This window comes from Zalophus californianus, chromosome 3 (genome assembly GCF_009762305.2).
Source record: "Zalophus californianus isolate mZalCal1 chromosome 3, mZalCal1.pri.v2, whole genome shotgun sequence".
In the NCBI taxonomy this organism is placed as follows: Eukaryota; Metazoa; Chordata; class Mammalia; order Carnivora; family Otariidae; genus Zalophus; species Zalophus californianus.
In genome coordinates this window covers 56233609-56259046 of record NC_045597.1, presented here as the reverse complement: position 1 = coordinate 56259046, position 25438 = coordinate 56233609, and the positions used below count along the sequence as shown (strand labels likewise).

Below are 25438 nucleotides of genomic sequence, written 5' to 3'. Positions count from 1 at the left end.
AGCCTTAGGACCCTTTAATTTAGTGATGAGCATTTAAATATGAGTAAGTTTCCTGGTCAATCTAATCTATACTGGAAACCATTATCAATGGTTATTTCTAGCCCATCAACATCATGATTCAGGAAAATTACTCAAGCAATATAAGTGCTGTCCTTTCTAATGTAATGAGGAGCACATAAAACATAATTGAGCATATATAAGTTCAGAAAAGCCTCCTTGAGCAGCACATGTAAATACCGAGGAGAATAATCAGACTGATTGGAAACATACAGGATTAAAGAGAAGTTGTTTTATGCAGGAGGTAATTTTTGCAAAAGAAATGGGAATGGTGAAGAGGATTGGCTGAAAAAGTCATCCCAAGTGAAAGGAATACTGTGAATATAAGTTTGTAGGGAGGAGTGGGCAAATCCTGAACTAAATAAATGAGAAATTCCTAGCATAGTTCCTAACATAAATTTGGGTTCAGTAAATGATCATATTGAGGCACCTGGTTGGTTCAGTCGGTTCAGTCTTGGACTCTTGATTTCGGCTCAAGTCATGATCTCGGCTCAGGTCATGATCTCAGGGTCCTGAGATCAAGCCCCATATCCAGCTCCATGCTCAGTGGGGAATCTGCTTGAGATTCTCTCTCTCTCTCCCTCTCCCTCTCAAATAAATAAATAAATAAATAAATAAATAAATAATCAATCACATTCACAGATTGGTATTACAATAAATTTATTCTTTCACTGAATCATGGTAGAATTCAGCCACACTTTAGATATTGCTACTCCCCCACTGTCCTTTGTATCTTAACACTGCCAATTTGTCCCTGCAGTTTGAGAACCTAATTTCTCCAGGGCAATTCTTGCTACCAAACCACAGGCCAGGGGTTGGAAGCAGACTGGGAAGCTTTCCAGAGGGTTGGTGAGAGCAGGGAGAAAGGTACCACATCATCCCAACCCCAGGATTGAAACGATGTTTGTGCAACTGTTTACATGGTCAAATTTCTCAGTTTGCCCCAAGAATCCAATGGGGGAATTTGCTTTATGTTTACAAATGAGGATTGAATCAGTGCGATCAAAGGAACCATCAGGCTACAGGTGTCTTCACAGCTCTACCTCTTGAAGCTTTTAAATGTGAGAGTTGAATTCAGTCTAAAGGGAACATTGAAACTCATGACTCATAGTTTTAATTTTTGTTGAAACACAAAGTTATTTTACTTTTCTCAGAAGAAATTAAAATTAGAGCAAATAAGATTAAAGAAAACCAATAAGCAGCCTAGCAAAACCAAATGAAATTTCTGTTGGTATAGGTCAAAACTGATCAAATATTACCATTTCATTCGGTTCAGACTGAAATAGTTGTGAGGGAATGTAATTGAGACCTGGATGGAGACAAGGGCTGTGAGAAAGGAATGCTGTGAAGATCGTGACAGCTGGGGGCGCCTGGGTGGCTCAGTCTTTAAGCGTCTGCCTTCGGCTCAGGTCATGATCCCAGCAGGACCCTGAGATCCAGCCCAGTATTGGGCTCCCTGCTCAGCGGGAGGCCTGCTTCTCCCTCTCCGACTCCCCCTGCTTGTGTTCCCTCTCTCGCTGTCTCTCTCAGTCACATAAATAAAGTCTTTAAAAGAAAAAAAATCATGACAGGTGGAGTGATGGGTTTTCGGGAGACACACAACCCTGCCCACTTAGGCTTTAGAAGTCGTGTCTCTGCTTGAACTAGGAACATGGCCATCCTGGTTATCAGTATTTTGTTTATTTAGAATCGAATGTGGAGAAAGAACCGGTCCTTGCATGAAAATAATCGTTGCATCGGAACAGACCTCAACAGGAACTTTGCTTCCAAACACTGGTGTGGTAGGTTATTCGCTTCATTTCTAGCAATGTTTATTCATTTAAAAAGGGATATTCATAAAGAAAGGCTCATAATTCAAAGTAATTAGAGGGGAGGCCTATCTGAATCAGGATATAATTTAATAAACGTTTTAGATAAATGTGATGCTGTGCATGTGCACAGCTCACCTTAACCTCTCTGCCCTACGATTTCATCTTTAAAAAAAAAAAAAGGAAATTGGACCAGTTCCTTAAGGTCCTTCTAGTTTCAAAATTCTAAAATTCTACTTTTCTAGAATAGTAAGGAAGTGACTGTTAAAAGTCCTACTTCAATGAACAAATAACATTCATCAGTAGGGTTTCAAAGTAGGATTGGGGGTGGGTACCTCTCCTTTTTAATTGCATAAGAAAATATTCACTTCGACAGCATTCAAAAACATTTTCTTTGGTTTTCACTATTTACTTAACAGGAATTTTTCTTTCATGAATGTCATAAACTTATGTCTAGCATAGTGGGAGCTTATTCATTGTTCTGAATGAGTTAAAGTACTCAGTGAATATTGATTTAGGCATTCAAGAATATTGTCTGCTCTCAGGGAGGTAGATGGTGGTTTGCCTTTCCCCCATTGTATCTCATAGTTACTACATTTAAGAAAGAGCTACAAAACAAAACTAAACCTAATAATGATCTTGAATCATCTTCATTTTTGGAAGTGGGTACATGTGGCTCTGTGGGGACTAGAAGATATTGAAAGTGACTGAAGCCACAAAACCCCGCTTCTAACCACCCTTTGCCTTACACAATGCTATATACATGATTGTACCTATTCCCTTTCTAAAAAAAAGAAGGGAAGTTTTGTGATTTTGAACATTTCATCATTATCTCAGAATCCACATGAAAACTTCCCAAGAGAGTACTTACCTTATTTCCTTAATTCCTTCCTTCTCTAGGTTGGAAACTCCGTGAGGGAAGGGACCATTATCCATTACCTAGTGAAATGCCTGGCACATGCAGCATTGCCAGAAATTACTTAAATGCATAAAGGAATGAATGAATTGTTCTAAGAGAGCTGCAGATGTAATAAGCAAGCAGAGGAAAGGGCAGTTAATCCTGCCTTGGGCTCACTCCTTTTGTGATTAAGGGAATTACTTAGTGGTTTCTCCGTGAGAGCCATTCTTAAGATTGTCCAATAAGAGTGCCCATTGAAGCCCAAAGACTGCCACAGCAGCGATAACTGGGCAGGAAGTCAGAGAAGAAGCAACAAATATGAAATAGGTCTGAATAGAGCTGATGGTTACTAAGTGCTGAGCTGTTTACATATGTCTCCCCCTAGGTTTCATTATCTATGTATCCTGGATGGAGAATTCCAGCCTTAGAAGGTCAATCCCATGCTTAAGAGCACAAACCTAGGAAGCGGCAGAGCTGGGATATAAAGCCAGGCTGACTGACTCCAAAGTTATCGCAATTCTTCTCAGAGAATCACCCCTCTATTATAAGTTCCCAATTGGAATTTCTTATTTTATCTTCATGCTCTTTTGGTGCTCTGTCTTACTTAATATTTTTTTATGGTGAAGTCAGTACTACCCAATTTGAATAATCAAGATGGCAAATATATCCTGTTATTGCCCTCAAGACATATGGTAGTCCCTCTGAGGCATGGCACTATGTTATTACCTGTCACAAGAGTTAAAAACAGAAACAGAAGCAGCAAGCATACAGACAAAAGAGTGCCAAATAAAACAAAAACTAATTGCAAGAATTCTTTTTTTTGTCCAGTGCCCCAGTATCTCTTTAGTACTATGTAAGCAGGCCAGTGAGAAAGAATTAAATCTTATCTCCTCCTTGTTCATGCACCTAGAACATGCCTTTATGATACTTTTTTAAGAATCTAAAAGAGCACCTTACTTATTAACAAAAATTGACATATCAAGGCTGTTTATTTCATGTTCATTTTCCCCTTCCTCTGTATTAAAATTGTGTGCGTGTGCATATGCACGTGTGTGTGTGTGTGTGTGTGTGTGTGTGTGTGTGTGTGTGTGTTAGAGATGAGAATGGGGGTGAGGTTGCCTTAGACCACTCAGGCGGCCATAACAAAATACCACGGGCTGAGTGGCTTCAACAAGGGAAATTTATTTCTTGCAGAGCTGAAGGCTGGGAGTCCAAGATGAAGGTGTCAGCTGGGTGGGTTTGTCCGGAGGCCTCTCTCCTTGGCTTGTGGATGGTCACCTTTTCACTGTGTTCTCACAGTGTCTCTTCTTAAAAGGACACCAGCCATATTAGATCGGGGTCCCACCTTTATGACTTCCTTAAACCTTAATGACCTCCTTAAAGGTCCTATCTCCAAACCTAGTACATTGTGCGTTAGGGCTTAAACATATGAATTTGCGGAGGGGCAGAATTCAGTCTATAACAGGGAACATTTTGTGAGGACGTCTGGTCTCAAACTTCCTGAGAGAGATCCACTTATTTTCTAAACTGCTAAGTTAAAGTACAAAGTGTTTATAACCGGTGTACAGTAGAAAATCCTTTATTTCTTTTCCTATGAGACCATAGTGTCTTTTCATCATTTTTATGGTACTAAAATATATATAACACAAAATTTGTCATTTTAACCATTTTTAAGTGTACAGTTCAGTACATTGAGGCATTAAGTACATTCACGGTCTGGGAAACCATCACTAATATCCATTTCCAAAACTTCTCATCATCCCAAACAGAAACTCTGTGACCATTAAGCAACGTCTTCTCATTCCCCCTCTCCTGCAGCCCCTGGTAGTTTCTACTCTACTTTCTGCCCTTATGAATTTTCCTCTACTAGGCCTATAGATCAGAGAATGCTTGAGCTTGAAGGGACCTGGTACACCAGGTGTCTCTTGGTACAAAAAGAGCACCTTCAGCTGAGAGAGATGAAGTAGCTTGCCCAGATGAACATGCCTGTTTCATGGCAAAGCAGATCTCAGACTCAAGTTTCCTGACTCTCCATGAGTCTTCCTACCAAAATACTTGAAATCTCCAGAATGGCAGTCACAGAAGGAGAATTCTGTGACTGCACTGTCTGTGTCTATTACAGTAGTAACTAGTGGCAGCTGAGCCCTTGAAATGTGGCTTGTATGAATTGAGATGTGCAGTGAGGGTAAAATACACACCAGATTTCAAAGACTTGGCCTAAGAAAAGTAACATAAAACAGGTCATGAATAATTTTTATATTGATTCCATTTGAAATGGTAGTACTTTGTACATATTGGGTTAAATAAAGTATATTAATAAAATAGGTTCACCTGGGTTTTTTTTTTTAATGATTGAAAAATAAGTCCTGTGACTTGCTTCATGTATCTATGGAAGAGCTCTGGTCTGAGGATTCACGTGAGGGCACCACCTCCTCCTTCATTTCTTTCATGTCCTCCCCTGTCTCTACTCCTAACATAGAATCTCTGTTCTCTAGAACTATATATCAGGGGGAAAAGGGCAGGAGTAATCAAAGAGGACAGAACTATGAAAACGGTTCAGCTGATCACATTATTGGTTAAAAATTAATACAATCAGAGAAAGACATGTATCATATGACCTCACTGATATGAGGAATTCTTAATCTCAGGAACAAACTGAGGGTTGCTGGAGTGGTTGGGGGTGGGAGGGATGGGGTGGCTGGGTGATGGACATTGGGGAAGATATGTGCTACGGTGAGCGCTGTGAATTGTGTAAGACTGTTGAATCACAGATCTGTACTTCTGAAACAACGCAACATATTTTAAGAAAAAAGAAAAAGAAGAAGATAGCAGGAGAGGAAGAATGAAGGGGAGTAAGTCAGAGGGGGAGACGAACCAGGAGAGATGATGGACTCTGAAAAACAAACTGAGGTTTCTGGAGGGGAGGAGGGTGGGGGGATGGGTTAGCCTGGTGATGGGTATTGAGGAGGGCACATTCTGCATGGAGCACTGGGTGTTATGAACAAACAATGAATCATGGAACAGTACTCCAAAACAAATTATGTAATATATGGTGATTAACATAACAAAAAAAATTAATACAAATGAAGTACTTGGAAAAGCCTTGGATGTTTAGCACAACATTTTCTTGTAGGGAAAAGAATGTTTCACAAACATTAAGGTTGTTTTATTGCAAATAAAAGGAAGAAAGCAGAGCAAGCTTAAATAAGGCAGGCAAGCCCTGGAAGGTTAATGGAGTAGCCCAGGCGACCTGAGGACAAGGATGCAGCTGAGCCTCAGAAATAGCCTGGAACTGGCCCTCAGCACTGCAGTGGGCTCCGTGAGTCCTTCCTCTCCCCATTCATCACTGTGAGGCACACTGGATTCTTTTTTTATTCCAGTCCGGATGATGATGACGATGATGATGATGATGATGATGATGACGACGACGACTACAAAGGGGAGAAACTGTAGTCACTGAACACTTAGTATAGACAAGGCACCATGCGAAGCACTTCATATGCATTAGCTCATTGAATCCTCATTAAGTATATAACTTTCCCACTTAGCAGATAAAAAAATCAAGGTGTGGATAGGTTTACAACATTTTATCTAAGGCTATATAGCTATTAAATGGCAGCGCCAAGATTAGAATCAAGTGATTGGATGACTAAAAATATGCCTATGCCGCTTAGCCTCTTACTGTAAAGGGCCATCACTACCAAGAATGTTCACTTTGTATCTCCTGAAATAGCAGTATTTCCTTCACAGGGTTGCATGAGGATTAAGTGAGATATTGCGTGTAAATCTTAGAGTTTGTGTCAGCAGGTGATGTTACTGGTATTGTCTTCTTTGTTCTAGAGAGCAGCTAGACTGACACCAGAATCTTCATCTCAATTTCAAGTTATCAGTGGAGGGATTCAGATTGACAGAACACAAGTTAAGGATCCAGTTCAGGATTAATCAACTGTTTCCAGGAGGGAATAATGTTTGGGGTCAGAGATGGCTCCCTGGGGCTCCACCCTGGTGCATTAAGGAAGAAAACTACCCTCTGAAGTGATGTATACTATAATCTCTCAAAAGTATGAATAAATATTATGCTGGCCCCCAATATCACCATTTTATTTTGTTTACCAGACTTCTTTATTTAGGAAGTTAGAAGTAGCACTGAAGGCAGACTTGGATATTCTGAATTCCCAAATGAGACTTGTCTTTTATGGGCTATATTGATTAGTAACTTTTAAACTACAAATACCAGAAAAACCAAACTCACAAAGGATTAAAGAAAATGGGGTTTCTAAAAAAAATGGTTTGTTTTTTTTCTCTCATATAGCCACGAGTTTGGAGGCAGGGCTGGCTGGCATCGCTGAGATTTCCTTTCACAAAGGGTACAAGATGGCTGCCCCCAGGCAGCAACTGTTGGGGTGTTTGCTATGAGGGCATAAAAATATTTCCTTCAGGGGCGCCTGGGTGGCTCAGTTGGTTAAGCGACTGCCTTCGGCTCACGTCATTATCCTGGAGTCCCGGGATCAAGTCGCATCGGGCTCCCTGCTCAGCGGGGAGCCTGCTTCTCCCTCTGACCCTCCCCCCCTCAGGTACTCTCTCTCTCTCTCTTTCTCTCATTCTCACTCTCTCAAATAAATAAATAAATCTTTAAAAAAATATTTACTTCAAAAGAAATATAAATATGTTCTTTACAGAGTTCTATCTAATCCATTTCTCTAAAAATGTTGCACCATAGATATTCAGAAAAGGCACTGTCAGGGAAATCACAAATTACAATAGCATATGCATCCCCTCTAATCCCATTCTATCAATTTCACTTCAGGGGAAGGTGCATCAAGTTTCTCATGCTCAGAAACCTACTGTGGCCTGTACCCTGAATCAGAACCAGAAGTGAAGGCAATGGCTAATTTCTTGAGAAAAAACATCAACCATATTAAGGCTTACATCAGTATGCATTCATACTCCCAGCAGATACTGTTTCCATATTCCTATAATCGAAGCAAAAGCAAAGACCATGAGGAACTGGTAAGTGCTACTTATGTTTTTCATTGGCATTTCAGAAATAAAATAATACCTAGCTCAAGAATAAAAAACTGTGGGAAAAAAATTTCTCCTTTGGAGGACAGAGGGAAAGATGGTTTATATTTTGGTGTCACTCTGCTGAGAGTCATCCTGGGTCAGGGTTCACTGAGGGAATGTAAAGAACAGGTCCGACCCTGTGGACGTGAACTTTAGTCCAGCAGATGGGTCCCTAAGAAAATGTCAGACATATTGCTTGAACGTCAGGTTTGAACTGTTCCACATGGAGCTGAACTACATATAAAACCATAAAAGCAAGGACAAGAGTCTCTGGAATTGTGGGTCTGCTTTGTGGTAACTAGCTTTCTACAACAGCCTGACATAGATCAAGTCCTGGTACAACACTCATCAATCTAATACCAGCATTGGGAATTGTGTACACACTCACCTCCCTAACCCCCAGAGGTTTGGTCCTATTAAAAGCACCTCCAATGTCAACATTTTGGAATGTAGTAGAAGATACAGGAAGTTCGAAGAGGATTCATATAACCTGCTAACCTCTCACTGCTTTTTGGTCCCAGATGTTCTATGTTTGGGTTGATGACAAAGAATATAAGAGTTCTTGATCTGCTGTAGCTAGGATGGGCCACATTCTTACCCCAGATGCTTTCCAGACCATGGAAGGGTTATGGTGACAGTCTGACTCTTGGCTAAGGTCTGATCTTTATGTAGTGGTTTGTTTCTTACTAACTCCTTTTGTTCTGGTTCTCTTTTTTTCCTTTCTCTCTCCTTTTATTTTAATTTTTATTTGTTTTTGTTATTGAAGTATAGTTGGCATAAAATGTTACATTAGTTTCAGGTGTACAACATAATGATTCCACAGTTCTATACATTATGCTCATCACAGTAAGTGTAGTTACCATCTGTCACCATATAACATAATTACAATATTATGACTATATTCCCTATGCTGTACTTTTTATTCCATGACTTATTTATTTTATAACTGGAAGTTTGCACCTCTTAATTCCCTTCACATAGTTCATCCATCCTCCCAATGCCTCCCCCCCTCCTCTGGCAGCCACCAGTTTCTTCTCTGTATTTATGATTCTGTTTCTGTATTTTTGTTTGTTCATTTGCTTTGTTTTTTAGATTCCACATGTAAGTGAAATCACACGGTATTTGTCTTTCTCTAACTTATTTCACTTAGCTTAATACCCTCTAGGCCCATCCATGTTGTTGAAAATGACAAGATCTCATTCTATTATATGGCTGAATAATATTTCATTGCATATATGTACACCCCACATCTTCTTTATCCATTCATCTATCAACAGATACTTAAGTTGTTTCCATAACTTGGCTATTGTAAATAATGCTGCAATAAACAGAGGGGTCATATATCTTTTCAAATGAGTGTTTTCATTTGCTTTGTGTAAATACCCAGTGGTGGAATTACTGGATCACATGATATTTTTATTTTTAATTTTTTTGAGGAACCCCCCCATACTGTTTTCCATAGGAGTCACACCAATTTACATTCCTACCAGACAGTGCACAAGAGTTTCGTTTTGACCGCATCCATACCAACACTTGTTATATCTTGTATTTTTGATAATAGCCTTTCTGACAGGTGTAAGGAGATATCTCATTATGGTTTTGATTTGCATTTCCCTGATGTTTGGTGATGTTGAGCATCTTTTCGTGTATGTGTTTGCTGCCTGTATGCCTTCTTTAGCAAAATGTCTATTCAGGTTCCCTGCCTATTTTTTAGATTATTTGTGGATTTGGGTTTTGTTTTGATTTTGTTTTTGTTGTTTTGGTGTTGATGTGTATGTCCTGGTTCTCTTACAAGAATAAACTATAGCCACATTAGGGGCTAGCAGTTGCTGATAACAAATATAAGGTTATTTGCATTTTCTGAAAATAGCTCATTTAGAACATAAACACATCTGATACTTGCAATTCTTTCTTCTTCTCAAGAGAAAACTTTTAAGGAAAGCTCCTTTATTGGTGTTATCCTTGAAGAATGGGAGGCTATTTATCCTGATTTGGAAATAGAATTAGTCTGATTTCCCTTATTTTTGGATTACTGTTATCACTAGCAGTTGTTGAGAGTTATTTTGTGTAAAATATTGTGTTTGGTGGACATTAAAAGAAGCATTAGGTGGGACCCTGCCCTTTAAGAGAACATGATATGGTTAGGGAGCTCAGTCATTAGCAAATGTTACAGATAGCTATATCCTAAGTGCAGTAACTACTAAATAAGTGGCACAGATGGTAGACTTCAATTCTGACTGGGATAGCAGGGGGTGGCCTCATTAACTGATTCAGAAGGAAATGCTAGAAAAGCCAGGGGATAAAGTTCTTGTTCTTGAGGGATTTATCATCTATCAAGGGGTGACATATTGTAAAGAAAAAAAATAATAATAAAGCGCTATTGACATCAAAGAACAGATCCATTTTCAGCCAGAAATGGAAAGATAGGAATTCTAGAGACAGGCAAGGAAGGGAGGACATTGAAAGCTGAGGAAATGTGTTCCCCACAGGAAGTATGTTCAGGTATGGGGGTGTGTTCAAGTGTGTGGGGGTGTGAAAGTGGCAAGTGACATCATCAGAAAGTAGATGTGGTCAGTTTGTTTGTATGTCAGAATGAATTTGTATTTCATTCTGTAGACAATGGAGTTCCATTAAAATTTTTTTTAACAAAGGAATGCCGCAATGTAATATGCGCTGATATTCCTCTACGTTACTTAAGAGAGTGTCAGTGAGTACTAGCATCAACCTCATAAAAGATCTAGATAAGGTAGAACCAAATGTAGTAGAATAAGGGATTTATTTATTAGCCTATCCCATACTGGCACATGATCCTTTTTACCTGATGAGTCTTTAGGAGTTATTAGACATTTTACACATGAAGACAATAGTCTGTGAGAAGGAAATGATCTACGCATTAGGTGTATGTAGTATTTCGAGAAGTCACATTTAAAGTTTGGTGATAATTTTGGGGTGCCTGGGTGGCTCAGTTGGTTAAGTGTCCAACTCTCGATTTTGGCTCAGGTCATGATCTCAGGGTTGTCATATTGAGCCCATTTTCAGGCTCTGCACTCAGCGCTGAGTCTGCTCCAGGATTCTCCCTCTCCCTCTGCTCCTCCTCCCCTAATAAAGAATTTAATTTATTTATTTGACAGAGAGAGAGAGAGACAGTGAGAGCAGGAACACAAGCGGGGGAGTGGGAGATGGAGAAGCAGGCTTCCCACCAAGCAGGAAGACTGATGCGGGACTCGATCCCAGGACCCTGGGATCATGACCTGAGCCAAAGGCAGACGCTTAATGACTGAGCCACCCAGGCGCCCCTAAATAATTTAATTTAATTCTCTAAAAAAATAAATAAAGTTTGGTGATAATTTTGTGTAGGAATAGGGTAACCCCAGGCTGTTTGCCTTTGAAATACAGTTGTACTTCATTTTATATGATAAGTGGATTCCTGAAGACCAAAAAGCATGTGAGAATTATTTTTCCTTCAATTTAAATAAAATTTTCAATGTATTGGAAGAGTCTATGTTTAAAGCCACCCAATTGTGATTTCCATAAAGTGAAAAAATATTTGTTAAAGTTTATTTATTCTTACTGTGTAGATTTTTCTTTTTTTTTATTTTATTTATTTATTTGGCAGAGAGAGAACAAGTAGGCAGAGAGGCAGGCAGAGGGAGAGGGAGAAGCAGGCTCCCCGCTGAGCAGGGAGCCCGATGCGGGGCTTGGTCCCCAGACCTTGGGACCATGACCTGAGCCGAAGGCAGCCACTTAACGGATTGAGCCACCCAGGCGCCCCTGTGTAGATTTTTTCATATGCACAGTTTTCTTCTAGCTCTATTCAGCTATAATTGATGTATAACATTGTATAAGTTTAAGGTGTACAATGTGATGAATTGATACACTTACACATTGTGAAATGATTACCACAATAAAGGTACTTAACACAGCCATCACCTTACATAATTGCAACTTTTTCTTTTGTGGTGAGAACATTTAAAATCTACTCTCTCAGCAACTTTCATGTATATAAAATAGTGTCCTTAACTATAGCCACTATGCTGTGTGTTAGATCCCCAGAACTTATTCATCTTATAACTGGAAATTTATAGCCCATGACCAACATCTCTGCATTGCATTCACACCCCAAGCCCCTGGCAACCACCATTCTACTTTCTATTTCTTCCTATACACAGTTTGATTCAATTAACATATGATTGTTTTATTAAGAAACTTCTACCTGTCCCGCTTCAAAGCTGCACATTAACTGAAATTCCATATTCTATTGATTTCAGTCCCTAGTGGCCAGTGAAGCAGCCCGTGCTATTGAGACTACTAATAAAAATATCAGATACACTCATGGCAGTGGTTCAGAAACTTTATGTAAGTATTTCTTCTTAAGATCTGGAGAATTGTGAGGTACTAAAGAAATCTGTGTGTTTGGTTTTTCTCTGTGGGTTTAATTTTCCTAAATGGAATCTTCAAACAAGGTCACATGTAAAATAGTTGAATTACAACAATTAGAAATGGAAGCGTAATAGCTATGAGAGCACTGAACAAGGTTATATTAATAAATGAATACCCTCAGAAGAAGCCAAAATGATATTTAAGAAATCATGTTCATTGCAATAGAGCAGAGATTATAGAATTGGCATCACACTGGTTGAGTGAAGCAGGAAAGGTCATAAAGGGCCAAAAGAATGTATAAGATGTCCAGGGTTCCCAAGAAAAGTTGTGCAGGTTGAACACTATACAAATCTAGGGAACATTTTTACAATAAATGCCTTATAATAACACACTGTGCCCACTAAGGCACACTATATAGTTAAGTGTCTTTTGTTTGTATAACACTGATAACAGCTTGTATGTGGCAAACTCTTAAGAACATTTTCAAATTTAATTTCTGCTGGTAGATATTTATTGAGGGACTCTTTTTAGGATGACAATGATTTTTTTTCTTTTGAAGCCAGAGGAGGAAATGGAAAAAGAGGAACAGAAAATAAACATGTAACCAGGTGTCAGCAAACTATGACCCATAGGCCAAATTCAGCCCACCGCTTGTTTTGTATCACCTGTGAGATAAGAATAGTTTTTCCATTTTTAAAAGATTTATTTATTTATTTTAAAGAGAGAGAGAGAGAGAGAAAGAGAGAGCAAGTGAGGGGAAGGGCAGAGGGAGAGAGAGAATCCCAAGTAGACTCCATGCCTAGCATGGAGCCCGATGAGGGGTTGGATCTCACAACCTTTAGATCATGACCTAAGCAGAAATCAAAAGTCTGATGCTTGACTGACTGAGGCACCCAGACACCCTAGTTTTTCCATTTTTTAAAAGGTTTAAAAAAAGATTTTGTGACATGTTAAAATTATATGAAATTCAAATTTCAGTATTCGAAAATAAAGTTTTATTTGAACACAGCCACACCCATTTATTTATGTATTGTTTATGATAGCTTTCACGATAGTAGAGTTGAGTAGTTGTGACATACTTTGTGGGCCACAAAGCCTAAAATACTTAGTATCTAGTCCTTTGGAGAAAAAGTTTGCAAATCTCTGATGTAAACAATGAAATAGTCAAATATAGTATAATCCCATTGAGAAGTGAAGAAAATAAAATAGGCTTAAGGGTTTGAGAATGGCTGCAGGAGAGAGGCTACTTAGCTAAAGTGGCCTAGGAGGGTCTCTCTCTCTGTAGGTGACACTTCTGGGAGACCTACCTGATAAGTGTCTGACAAACAGTGATATATGGGGAAAACCAGGGAGAGAAAACGGGTTGTGAGAAGGCCCTGAGACAATATTCAAAGCCCCCAAATTTTCTTTAACAGGTATGATCTACAGGAATATAAAAACACACTCATCTTAATAATCACATTCATATTATTTTCAATAAATTGCTTGAGCACCAGATGCCCTATTAGTAGAAAGTCCAGAATCTTCCTCTTCCACCTCAACAACCCCAAAATATCTCAGAACAAAGTGGGGCCAGATTGGTCCACATGGTATCTCTGTCTCTTGGTATCACTGGCCCACTGCTGCCTTTGCTGACCCAGGTGCTTGCTCTGTCAGAGAGGGACCCCACAACTTCCTTTCACAATTCAGAGCTTTCTTGATTTTCATCCTCTTCTCTACCATTGCTCCCCAAAGCATAATCACAGGTGTCTCAGGGCTAGAGAGCTTACAAAGCAACTTTCTGGTGTGATGAAATCAGTCCATCTCTACACATTCATTCATTCAGTCAGTATACATCTATGAGAATCTGTTCATAAGCATGAGAAAATGGCTGGAAGAAGAAATGCCAAATATTGATAGTGGTTGTCAGAAATATTTGCTGAATAACTCATTAATCCACTGCTGATGGATATTTTTAGTATTATAAACAATGCTTTGGTAAACACTTTTGTAGTTCATTTAAGTATAGGCATTAGAAAGAGGCAAAAATGATCACTTCACATATTATATGATTGTCTACCTGGAAAACAATAGAAATCAACCAGAAATATTAGTAACAGTCAAAAGTTGAAGGTGGCTGAATATGAACTAAATATACAGAAATCTAAAGCTCTCTTATATACCAAAAATAATCAGGTAGAAAATAAAATGAAAAAAAGATCCTACTGCCCCTCTTTATGTACAAATATACACATTGCACACATATATACATACAGATACATATATGTGGAGTCATTGTTAAATGTATGTGTGTGGGTACACACACAAATCAATATATTTATATGAAAAACCTAGAAAATTTTACTGCTATACATAAAAGAAGATAAATAAAAGGAGAAACCTACCATGTTTTTGAGTAGGAAAGCAAAATAAAAATGTGTCAGTCATGCTAAATTAATCTGTATATTTAATGCAATCCCAATGAACAGTTAAATGACTTTGAATTTCTTTTGAAAGAATGGATTTGGTAGAAGAGCTTGTAAGATTCTGAAAAATGAGACTAATAAGAGAGAATTTGCTCCAACAAGGTATTAAGGTACATTATAAACTTAGAGTAATTAAGATTGTGGAGCTGAGCCAGGAAAAGACAGATCAACAGGAGGGAATAGTGAGAACAGAAAGACACTTAAATATATTAGGGCATCTTATTTCTCATAAAGGAGGCATTTCTAAGAATGTTAGTTATTCAATTAATAGGATTGGAAAACCTGACAAGTTACTCAGAAAAAGAAATTAATTGATTTACTAACATATATTTCTCTAAAATAAATCCTAGATAGATAAAATATTTTAATATAAACACTCTGCCAAAAACCAAGTTGAAAGCTAAATAACCAAATAAGAAAAAAATTCAAATAATACACAAAGCAAATTCAAATTTACACTAATGTTGCTGTTATAAACAATCTATAAAATCAATTGAGCAGAAAAATGAGCAAAGACAACTGATAAAAAATATAAAGATGGACAATAAATATACCAAATAAAATGTTCGGCTCAGTGGTAATCAAATAAACAAAATAAGATGATTCAATATTATTTTTCACCCATAATACTGCCAGAAATGCATAATTCCTGTGCATGGTATGGGAGGGAGAAGTGGGCAAATTCATACCCTGCTAGTATGGAGATGTAAATTGGTTCAATTATTTTGAAGGTTATTTGGGAACATGTAGCATAATTGTAAAAAGTACATAGGCTAGTGAACCTACTTCTAGGGAAGAATATTGTAGAGAAACAAGCAATTAGTAAAAACAAAAAAGGACATTGTCAAGTTGTTTATATTAATTAGAAATTAGAAAAACAATTCTAAATGTCTCCAAGTAAATATTGAACTTAATTATATCCAGCTTTACAATGTAGTGCTATGAGATCATGAAAAATGATAATGTAGATTTGAAGTTATTGATACATAAAGCTGGTCAGATAGATTATGTGTAGAAATACTACAAAACTGCATGTATAGGATGATCTTATTTCCATAGGAAAAATTTAAGGTTGTTAAAGCATGCACTGAGGAAAAAAATAACACTAAAATGTTACTGGTGATTATTACTCCTTGGCAGAGATATGGGTAATTTTTATTTTCTTCCTTAACCTGTTTTTCTTCAATCTCCATTTTCTACCAGCAATTTAGATTACTTAATAATCAGAAAAAAGCAGAGCTATTTTTAGGGGAAAAAATCCATTTTGTTAGTTAACTTGAAACATCTGTATTTCAAAAAGTAATTTCTTTTTTCTTCTTGTAGACCTAGCTCCTGGAGGTTCAGATGACTGGATCTATGACTTGGGCATAAAATATTCGTTTACAATTGAACTTCGAGATAAAGGCAGATACGGATTCTTGCTGCCAGAGCGTTACATCAAGCCCACTTGTAGAGAAGCTTTCGCCGCTATCTCTAAAATAGTTGGGCATGTCATCAAGAATGTTTAATGTCGTTAATTTTTTCACTCTTCTCCCATATTTTAGTTTACTGGTTCCAACAGGACCAAATCATTGTACCCGTTCTTCTGAAATTTGATCAGTAGTTTTGAGAAAAGGTTTTCCTATTCTTTGCTTTTGTCACAGAACAAAATAAATGTTACCTTAAAATTAAGGCAGAAAAAGGCTCACATTTCTTTTTCCTTTTTAAAAAATTTGTAAGAGGCTAGATAGAGATTTTGATTCAGGATGTCTGACTACCCACCTCAAGCAATTTTAATAACTAGTTTCTTGCAGATCATTGGACCACAAAAGGAAAGGTGGTTAGAAGTACGTTAAAGATTTCTGCTCCAAATTTTCAGTGAACTGCTTGCGCCTTTAAAAACACAGCCGTGTATGCTTTGCTCCACAGTAATAAGCGATGGCCCAGATAGCGGAATGTCAAAAACAGGACAAATATCCCCTGTCACTGCTCAGTAAACATTGTTGAGCAAATGAATGAACAGCTGTAGTTATTTTCAACAACAGATGTGGCATTTACAACAGCTGTTTATTGTAAGAAGTTATGTAATAAAAGAAGTAAACTCTCTCTCTTAAATTCACTTTTTATCGTAAATTTTGGCTCTCCCTGGCTCAGAGATTCCACTCCAAAGGTCCCTTCACAAAGCACCAATTTGAGGATTTCCACTGCACTCCTACGAGCCGACGTTACGCCCAGGGGCGTGTCTCCGGAGGGGCGGTGCCTGCGCGCTGACGACTAATCTGGCGGCCGGAAGCTGCTTCGGGTCCACTGGGGATCAGGGAAAACACTTGACTTCCGGCGGCATTTTGAGTCGATCTTCCTATCGGCTTGTTAGTGTTTTCGTTGCTTTTTCTTGCTCTCCAACCTCTCTTCCTTCATTTTCGTCCTACATCTCAGTCTCACTTGACCCTGGCGAAGCGGCGGGCGGGTTCTGCTTCTCAGCTGCCCCGGGGTCCTCTTGCTAGCGAAGGGCCGGTTCCCGGGAGCCGCGCGCGCACCTCCTTCTCCTCGTCGTCGTCTTCCCGGGGCCAGGCGCGGGGACAGAGAGTCGCCTCCCCCGCTCCTCGGAGCGGTGGCGGCGGTAGCGCCTCCTGACTGAGCTTGCGACAGGAGCTCGGGGAGGAGGTAAGCTTGAATTCTGTGAATTGGTGTGGGTATCGGGGGAAAGGCGTTGGACGGACCCGGGATGGGAAGGCCCCGGGTTGTCCTCCATCCCTTCTTGGGTCACGCCAGGATTTTGAGCTCTCCTTGAGCATCCCACCCTTAACTCTGCAATAGCTCCCTGGGCTCAGGCTGCGTTTCTAGCTCTTGTTCCGATTCCGGCGAGTTTGTTTAAAAGGACGGGGGGATTCAGACAAAAAAACTCTGCTGGGTCCCTACCAGAAAGGCTTGGGAACCCTGGCGCAGTATTCGCATTTGTATGCGCTGGACGGGGGCAGGAATATGGTCTTAGATTTAGAGGCTCCCTCTACGCATTCCAGACCTGTAGGAAAAATTATCTTGCTGTTGGTTGTATTTGGTTTTGCTTATTTCCCGGCAGTGATAATTTAACCACTTGGGTCCTGGAAGTTAATTTTGGCAACTATCTGTCAGAAACTGGGGAAGGTGGAGTGAAAGGAGAGGGTCTGCTGTTTGGCATTATCTCTTTCTGAACAGGTTAAAATAATTTATGTGGCTGCAAATTATTCAGAGTTGATATTACTTGAACGATATTGGTAGGATGTAGTTTGTGGAGCGTAGTGTCTTAAGCTATTCGGGTATATTGTGAAGTTTTTAGATAATTTGAACTACTCTGAAAATTATAGGCGTATACTATCCCTTCAGATTTTGGGGGTTTTTTGGAGAAATAATTTTAAAAGTTTGGAAAATATCTTCACAGCTCAACTTTTCAAAGTCCATGATACTGTTGCAGTTAATCTAAATGTTTATGCAGTACAATCCATGCATGTGTATATGGTGCCAGTTAGCGGAGTCTAGTTTTGTAATATTGGAAATTACTGGCTTTAGTACCTAAGTGACAATATTTTTAAGAGTTTTGTGGACATAATCTGTAGATTTTCAAATACTTTACAATTTCTTAATGCAATAGATTATAAAATGACAGTTTAAACAAGAGACTACTCAGAATGTTGATGCAGGTATGTAGCAATTTGTGTCTGTAAAAACAGTTGCACCATGAAACTTAGACTTTTACTGTGTGGATCTGGTAGGATCCAGTTTTATCAAATGCATGCCTCTTACTGGCTTCCTAATTCTTGCTGATTCAAAATGAATATTGATTGCATATTTAAGATATGCAAATCAATCCAGTTTTCATATCGGTAAATTAATACTAAAATTCAAGTGGGTGCTATTTTCACTTCTGTACAAGTTATTAGAATTTTAATAAGTTGTCACTGTTAATTGGTATTACAGTATGCATTGGCAGTTAAATATAGAAAACAAAATTGTTTAATTGACATTTATTTGAGGAATTGGTTTTCAGTGAATGTTAGTCTTTCCCACCTCCCCCAACCCCATTCTCCATTTCATGTAGAGTTGGAGCTATTTTAGTAGATACTTAGTAACAGTTGAAAGTTAACTGGTGTTGCTATTTAAAGTGTCTTTATTCTTTTTTGGTAGTGTGCATGTTGCAGTTCTGTTTATTTCACTTTATAGTAGTTGCTAGCTTCCGCTATCTTCTGTGCATAGTCTTTTTAACAAATTATTTTTTCTATACAGTGCTACAGTATTGCCTTGCTCATAGTGGTATAGTCAATTTAGTTCTGTTAATTGTTTGGAGTTAAGTTTGGAATTGTTTTAGTCTATCTGGAAGCAACCTGCAAAATTGTTTTAGAAAGTTATTTTTTAAAAACTTCTCCCAGACTATGCATCAAATAAACTTTTTTTCTTTCAAATATATGAAATATAAATGGGAAGAGACCTTATTTTTAATATAAACCTTTTAATTTTAGAACTTCAGTGGATAAGAATTTATTCTACCAGTTAGTACATTTATGTATTTTTAATTGTTTACTTGACAGTTTCCGAATATTATGCTGCAACTTATCCAGGTTAAAATGATAAATGCTTTCATTTGTCCTAGGGGAAGATGAGGCCTCAAGAAGATGTAATTATGGATTTAAATGAGGATACTAGAATTGATACATGTTTTATTGACAAGATTTTAATAATTAGGCTTCAGGAGTCATTGATCATTTGTATGTTTCCCCAGTCTTAGCCATATTTATAGGGTGGAGCTTTGAGTACATTATGATATTTGTGAGTTTTGGGAGAAAGGGGACTGTTCCCATTTATTAAGACCCTCTTTTGTTGTATTCTAATAGATTCAAACTCTGTATCCCCTGTTTTTCAATTGAAAATATATCATAAAAACCTTGATATTTATTTACTCTGCAAATGGAGGCGAGAAATAGGAAAATAACTCCAAAGACTTTCACCGGTGTCACTTGGGCTTTGATAATGTTGGTGTTTGGGAAAGACATGATGATGTGGGTAAAAGTGTAATGACAACTTGAAATCAAAGATTAATTTGAAAACAAAACTGGAGGGAAAAGATTTAAAGTCTCTGAAATAGGGAAGACTTTAATATTTACATTTTTATTTTATTGTTTGTAACTCTTCTCACATACTTTGAAGCGTTTGCTTATTGAAGCCTGTTCAGATATTAATTGAAAAAGGTTTTTATCCCCTCTCAGTCAAATCTATATTTTATTAGATTGTAGTATTTATTTGCCTTTGAGGACCCAAATTTTTAGATAGAAAATTCTAATTAAGTCATTTTAATTGGTAACATACTTTTAAATTAATATATTAATGTATATGAGTAAATGCTTTTCTGGTGTATTATAGATTATATGTATATATTTAGGCAAATAGGATTTAAAATATTATATTTTGTGTTCTTTATAAGCATAAAGTATTTTATCTATGTCAATCATGAATATTTCAGTAATATTTCAAAAACTTATTGCTAACTACTGATAGAAGTTCCTAGAGGGATGATCAGAAGAATTCCTCTTTCAATTAGAAAACTTCAAATACTACTTTTTCCCTTTTGCCTCAGATTTTTTTTTCTGTCTACGACCTCCCTATAACATAGACCTGGTACTCAAAGTCAGTGCAATTTTAGAAGGAAGCCTGACACTGTTGGATGCTGAGAATATGACTTTTACTTTGCTGTTTTCCCCTAAGTTGGAAGACTCGACAGTAGCTAAAAGTAAAGTTCCAGTGATAATAACTGTGTAGGTGAATCTTGAGTAGTTCTTATTGTGTCCCGTGTACAAGCAACTTTGTCTCTATGGGAAGGTACTTTTTTAGTGGCAGGGATACATACAAGGAGGGGTATATGATTCCATCGTAAGTCCTCACTAGTTTGTCTTCGACATAGTAGTCCAAACCTTTTGAAATCTTCAAAATTTATGTTATTGATCTAGGATTAGAGAGAAGCCATGGTTTTCAGTGGTAGGTCAGGGGAGTAGTGGAGTTCTGATCCAAGCAACGGATTATAGAGCAGGAAGAGAAACAGTTAATACCTGGAGCCCTCAGAAAAACAAGAAAGGAGATGCTATGACCAGTGTTTCAGGTATAATAATAAATAGCTGTTCCCCTAAGTATAGAAAGCACTACCATTAATTTTTTTGGAGGAGGGTGTGTTAGGAGTGGCAGCATGCTGCAGCTATATAGGAGTTTCGGGAGCAGAACTATTTCCATTGATAGCGGAGGGAAATATGTAAGGTTAGGGTTGGTCTTCTTGAGGCAGCATGGGGGGATGGTGTACTGTTTTCCAAGTTCTAAATAACTAATAAGAGCTAATAAGGAACTTTTAGAACTCATTCACTTGTAAGTTTATTAGTGAATGAAGATTACAATGTACATCTCTATATTAATATAGTAACATAATGAGACTTTGAACATTTGTTTTTGTTCTAAACTTTCCCTATTTTTTGTGACATATTCACTTTTTATTGACTCCTGCTCAGATACAAATTGTAAAAAAGTGGTTTTCTCAGTTAATCAAAGCTCTACAGATCTTTCCTCAGTTCCATTTATCTTGGCCTTCCATTCTATAAAGAACTTTTCAGTAAATCAAATGGACATATGAAATTTTACCAAATTTTACTTTGTAAAATCACATTTGGGCTGAGAATGAAATAAAAAATTATCTTATAATACTAACTGTTGTATGTGGGGTTGGCTGTATAGTTCCTTATTTGGAGAACAGTTGATACATATGTGGTTTTATGTTGCAACAAACTCTTATTAATGTGCCGCTCTACACTAATTTTTAAGAATTTGTAAAGTTACTTTCCAACTTCTTTGAATCACTAAAAATTGATTACTAAAATGGTTGTATTTTATATTAAAGAATAAGAACACATTTTTTTTTCCAATTTAAAACTACCATATGGTATTTCCTATTTTCCTCTTGGTTCATTATCTTTGTTCATTTGTCAAATGTTGTCCTTACTCTTAGGATTCTTTTAAAAATATGACCTGAATAGAAGTATCTAACTAAACCAAATATTGTTTATAATATTTTTAAGCTTTTGATTTGGTACTATCAAGACTTAATTTCCTTTCAAGTGATATGTCTTTACTTTGAAACCACATTAAACAGCTTCTTGAATTTGTGAATTTTATGGAGACCAGTTCCATACCAAATGGAACTTTCACTTCTTTAGCTATCATTCATTCTAGTAACTTTTGACTATTGATAAGATTTCAACTAATTGGATTATATGAAATGTGATATGGTTTAGCCCCCCCCCTTAGGCAGTTCCTACCCAGTTCCCACAGTGATGTGCTAATTTTTTCTAGATCTAGAATTTAATGTTTTTTCTAACATGTATCATAATACTGTTATCTGATGTTTTCATTTCCAATTGAATCACCTGATTATATACTTAGATTTGTTTTGTTATGGTTTTAGTTTTAAATGTTTTATTTACTTTTGTAAAATATTTTTACAATTTGTCTTTCTTGTTTCTAATGATGGTAAGGTAGCCTGTTCATCACTTTTAGCATCTTTGACTTTTATGTCAATGTAGTATAAATTATAGAAACATCTTGACTTCTAGTTCTGTTGCCTGTCCTATTTTGAAAGAAAGTCATTTTATCAACATTGAATTTTCTTTATATTATTGAAAATAAATGTCCTTGATTAGACTGTTCTTTTTCAAGCTTGCTAAATTGGAGAAAATATTTAAATAGTTTGCGTTTTTCTCCCAAGCTGATTTTTAGAACATACCTAATGTCACAAACTGTATAAAGCATAATTTCCACTATCAATAAAATTGTCACCTGATTTTATTTTCCCATTCTCTTTGACATGGCTTTCTTTTCCAGTTAACTACCTTATGGAGAATGATAGCACAGCTTTTCCTTAAAAGATAGGTGACTAAATTTTGAAACTTTTATAAGGAACTTAGAAACTAAACATTTCATAGTTGTTTTCTGAGGTTGGGCGTACTATGAAAATTGTGCGAGTAGAATCTTATTCCTTCACTCTGCAGAAGAGTAAAAATTCTGGCCAACAGATTTCAACATTGTTGTAAGTTCATTAATGTGCCGTGCCTTAGAAGATACCTTCTATTTACCTGTGACCTCTCCTATGCCTTTTTTCTTCTGAGGAAAATTCCCCATAATTTTACAGTGTTATCTACAGCTTTACGTGTAAGTTATGGGCTCAGTTAATTTACAACTGAAGAATTTTACAGTTTTGCCTCTCTCTTTTTTGGTTAAAGTAGTACAAAATGTCAAAAATTAGAAGGAAGGTCACAGTGGAAAATACCAAGACCATATCTGATAGCACATCCCGAAGACCCAGTGTATTTGAGAGGCTTGGACCCAGCACTGGCAGTACAGCAGAGGTGAGTTGTCACTAGCTCAGTCACAGGGGTTATCGTATAATCCTGTTCTTGAATACTGACTTGTATCATAAAGGTGAACAGGTTGTTGTATTATAGGAATGTTCAGTAAATTTTTAAAACTGAGTTTCATAAAAGAGTGAAAAGAGTAATAATTTTTATGGTTTTTTTTCCTGATGTTTTTATTGTTTGGGGAGTGAATAATGTATCTCAGGGTAGCTGGAATTTTGGTAGCATTTATTTTAATTTTGTCCCACTAGCATCTTTTTTCCAGAAATAAATATGAAATTTACATAGTAATATCTGTCTCTTAGACACAGTGCCGTAACTGGCTGAAGACTGGCAACTGCCTCTATGGAAACACATGTAGATTCGTACATGGCCCTTCACCCCGTGGTAAAGGTTATAGCAGCAATTATAGAAGGTAAATTAAGAACTTTGAATTGTTCATATACTATTAGGAGATGGCTTTTGTAATTTATCTAGTATAAAAATCTGAAATACAAGCATATATTTGATTAGATTTTTCTCTTTTGGTGGCGGTCTTATCAATAGTCAAAGATGAACAAGATCTTTTCAGTTGTTAATTTCAAGATTAATAAAATGTACACTTTAAAATTATTTGCTCAGCATTTACTGTTTTTGCCAGTAGATTTTTTTAATAATATATGTATGACTTAACTTCCCCCAACCCCAGTTATGTACTAAAATGGTTTATGATAGCAGAATTTCATGGATTTACTTTTACTTAGGAAAGACTTTTTAACTCTTAAAAAATTAAAATTTAACAAAGATATAATTTTAGCTTTTTAAGATGTTTTAACATTAATGACATAAGACAGTCTACTGCAAGCTCTGTACGTTAAATGCATTTGCCAAATCCCTTATCACAATGTATTAATGTAAATGAAAGCATGTACTTATACGTAGATAAAGGTACTACTACCTATTTAGGACATCTTTTTGCCTTTAATAAAGGCAAAGCTAAATGAAACTTTCCTAATAAAGACCTTTAATTTTTCTTTCAGTTCAGTTCATGATGATTATGTTATGATGTTTAAATACGTAACGTGTAAAGGTTGTCACAAAAACAGTTTAAACTTGATTGGTAAACAAATAGTTAACCAAATCCTAAAATTGGGTGTGCTGATTGCTTTGGTTACAGCAATAGTATAGAAACTGAACATTAGCATTTGCAGATTTTTTTTTAAATGGGTGAATTTGTGTGTGTGTGTGTGTGTAGATTTTGAAGCTTAATAGAATTTCAAATTCAGACCCTTAACTGAGTTCCTGTTCACTTAGATGTACATTTTAGTTTACTTGTGATGCTGAGTACTCTGTTTTATTTGTATTTAGATTGTCACCTGTGCCTTCTGTTAATGTAGGAAAACCAGTTCTTAAACATATGTTTAATTATGTGTATAAATTTATACCTAGGTAAAGTTGTTTCAATAATTTTAATGTTTTGTTCATATTATTACCGCACTTTTAATACATTTTAATTCATCTGTGAAATTTATTGTTAACTGACACAAAATTTTTATATAAGAGGTAATTTTGAGGAAAGTGAGCAGAGAAATTTGTCTAAAATGGGAAGAAATAGTGTCATTACTAGACTTAGAATAAAGGCTTTTTGTTGTTATTTTGTGCATGTTTTTCCATTTGATAACCCCCTTTGGATTTGTCTTCTTTTCTTTTTTGATAGGGAAGAAAATACAGTTCATAATGTGATTCAAAGATGGAAAGAAAAGCAGTGTATTTCAGAAATGCTTAGTCACAAAATATTTAAGTCATTTATTGAGCATTCATTGTATGTAGAGCACTCTGTTAGGCGCTACTTAGGGTAGAAATAAGTTCTTAATAAATTGTCTTATTACATAAAGGAGACCAGGGCACATAAGATGTACATTTACGTCATAATTATAATTTAAAGCATTTAAGTACTGGTTTTTAGTAAGTTCCACTTTCAAGGTTAGATTTAACTATTAAAACATTTAATATAGTCCTATAAAATGTACATACAGATATTAATGAGATCCTTTAAAGTGAATTAACTGAAATTATTTCTTCATTAATCATGTGACTTGTATGATTGATAAAAGAATTGATTTGATTGGTAACTATTACTTGAAATAGATGTAAATGTTCATGTGATTTGTTTATATCCTTAAAAAAATATTGTGTACAGTATTTTTGGTGGCCAATGAGGAATTACCACTCCTTAACTTCTTTGCCCTTTTTAAAAGGTCCTCTAGGAATATTCTTTAAAGGCAGTGTGTTTTCCATGTCTGCTTTATTTTCTCACCTAATATGGTGTAAAAATAATTGGATAGCCACTTGTCACATTTTCAGTATGAATTATGAATGCTTATGAGTGTT

General features: G+C 36.7%; 2 protein-coding genes across 7 annotated transcripts in view; both read left to right on the top strand.

Annotated features, from left to right (window-relative positions):
- Nucleotides 1-16752, top strand: part of CPB2 (carboxypeptidase B2) — a 50751-nt gene extending 33999 nt beyond the window's left edge. The window contains exons 9-12 of the mRNA XM_027590179.1: nucleotides 1745-1838; nucleotides 7571-7773; nucleotides 12096-12183; nucleotides 15996-16752. Of these exons, the coding sequence (XP_027445980.1) occupies nucleotides 1745-1838; nucleotides 7571-7773; nucleotides 12096-12183; nucleotides 15996-16180 (570 nt within the window). The 3' untranslated portion in view covers nucleotides 16181-16752. The remainder of the gene's footprint in view (nucleotides 1-1744; nucleotides 1839-7570; nucleotides 7774-12095; nucleotides 12184-15995) is intronic.
- Nucleotides 16753-16975: 223 nt separating this feature from the next.
- The window catches only part of ZC3H13 (zinc finger CCCH-type containing 13), a 92932-nt gene continuing 84469 nt past the window's right edge, over nucleotides 16976-25438 (top strand). For 5 of the 6 annotated variants that reach the window (XM_027588862.2, XM_027588861.2, XM_035726604.1 and 2 more), the window contains exons 1-3: nucleotides 16976-17315; nucleotides 22937-23062; nucleotides 23374-23483. In XM_027588862.2, the coding sequence (XP_027444663.1) occupies nucleotides 22946-23062; nucleotides 23374-23483 (227 nt within the window). In that variant the 5' untranslated portion in view covers nucleotides 16976-17315; nucleotides 22937-22945. The remainder of the gene's footprint in view (nucleotides 17316-22936; nucleotides 23063-23373; nucleotides 23484-25438) is intronic. The other variant, XM_027588859.2, reaches the window with a different exon arrangement.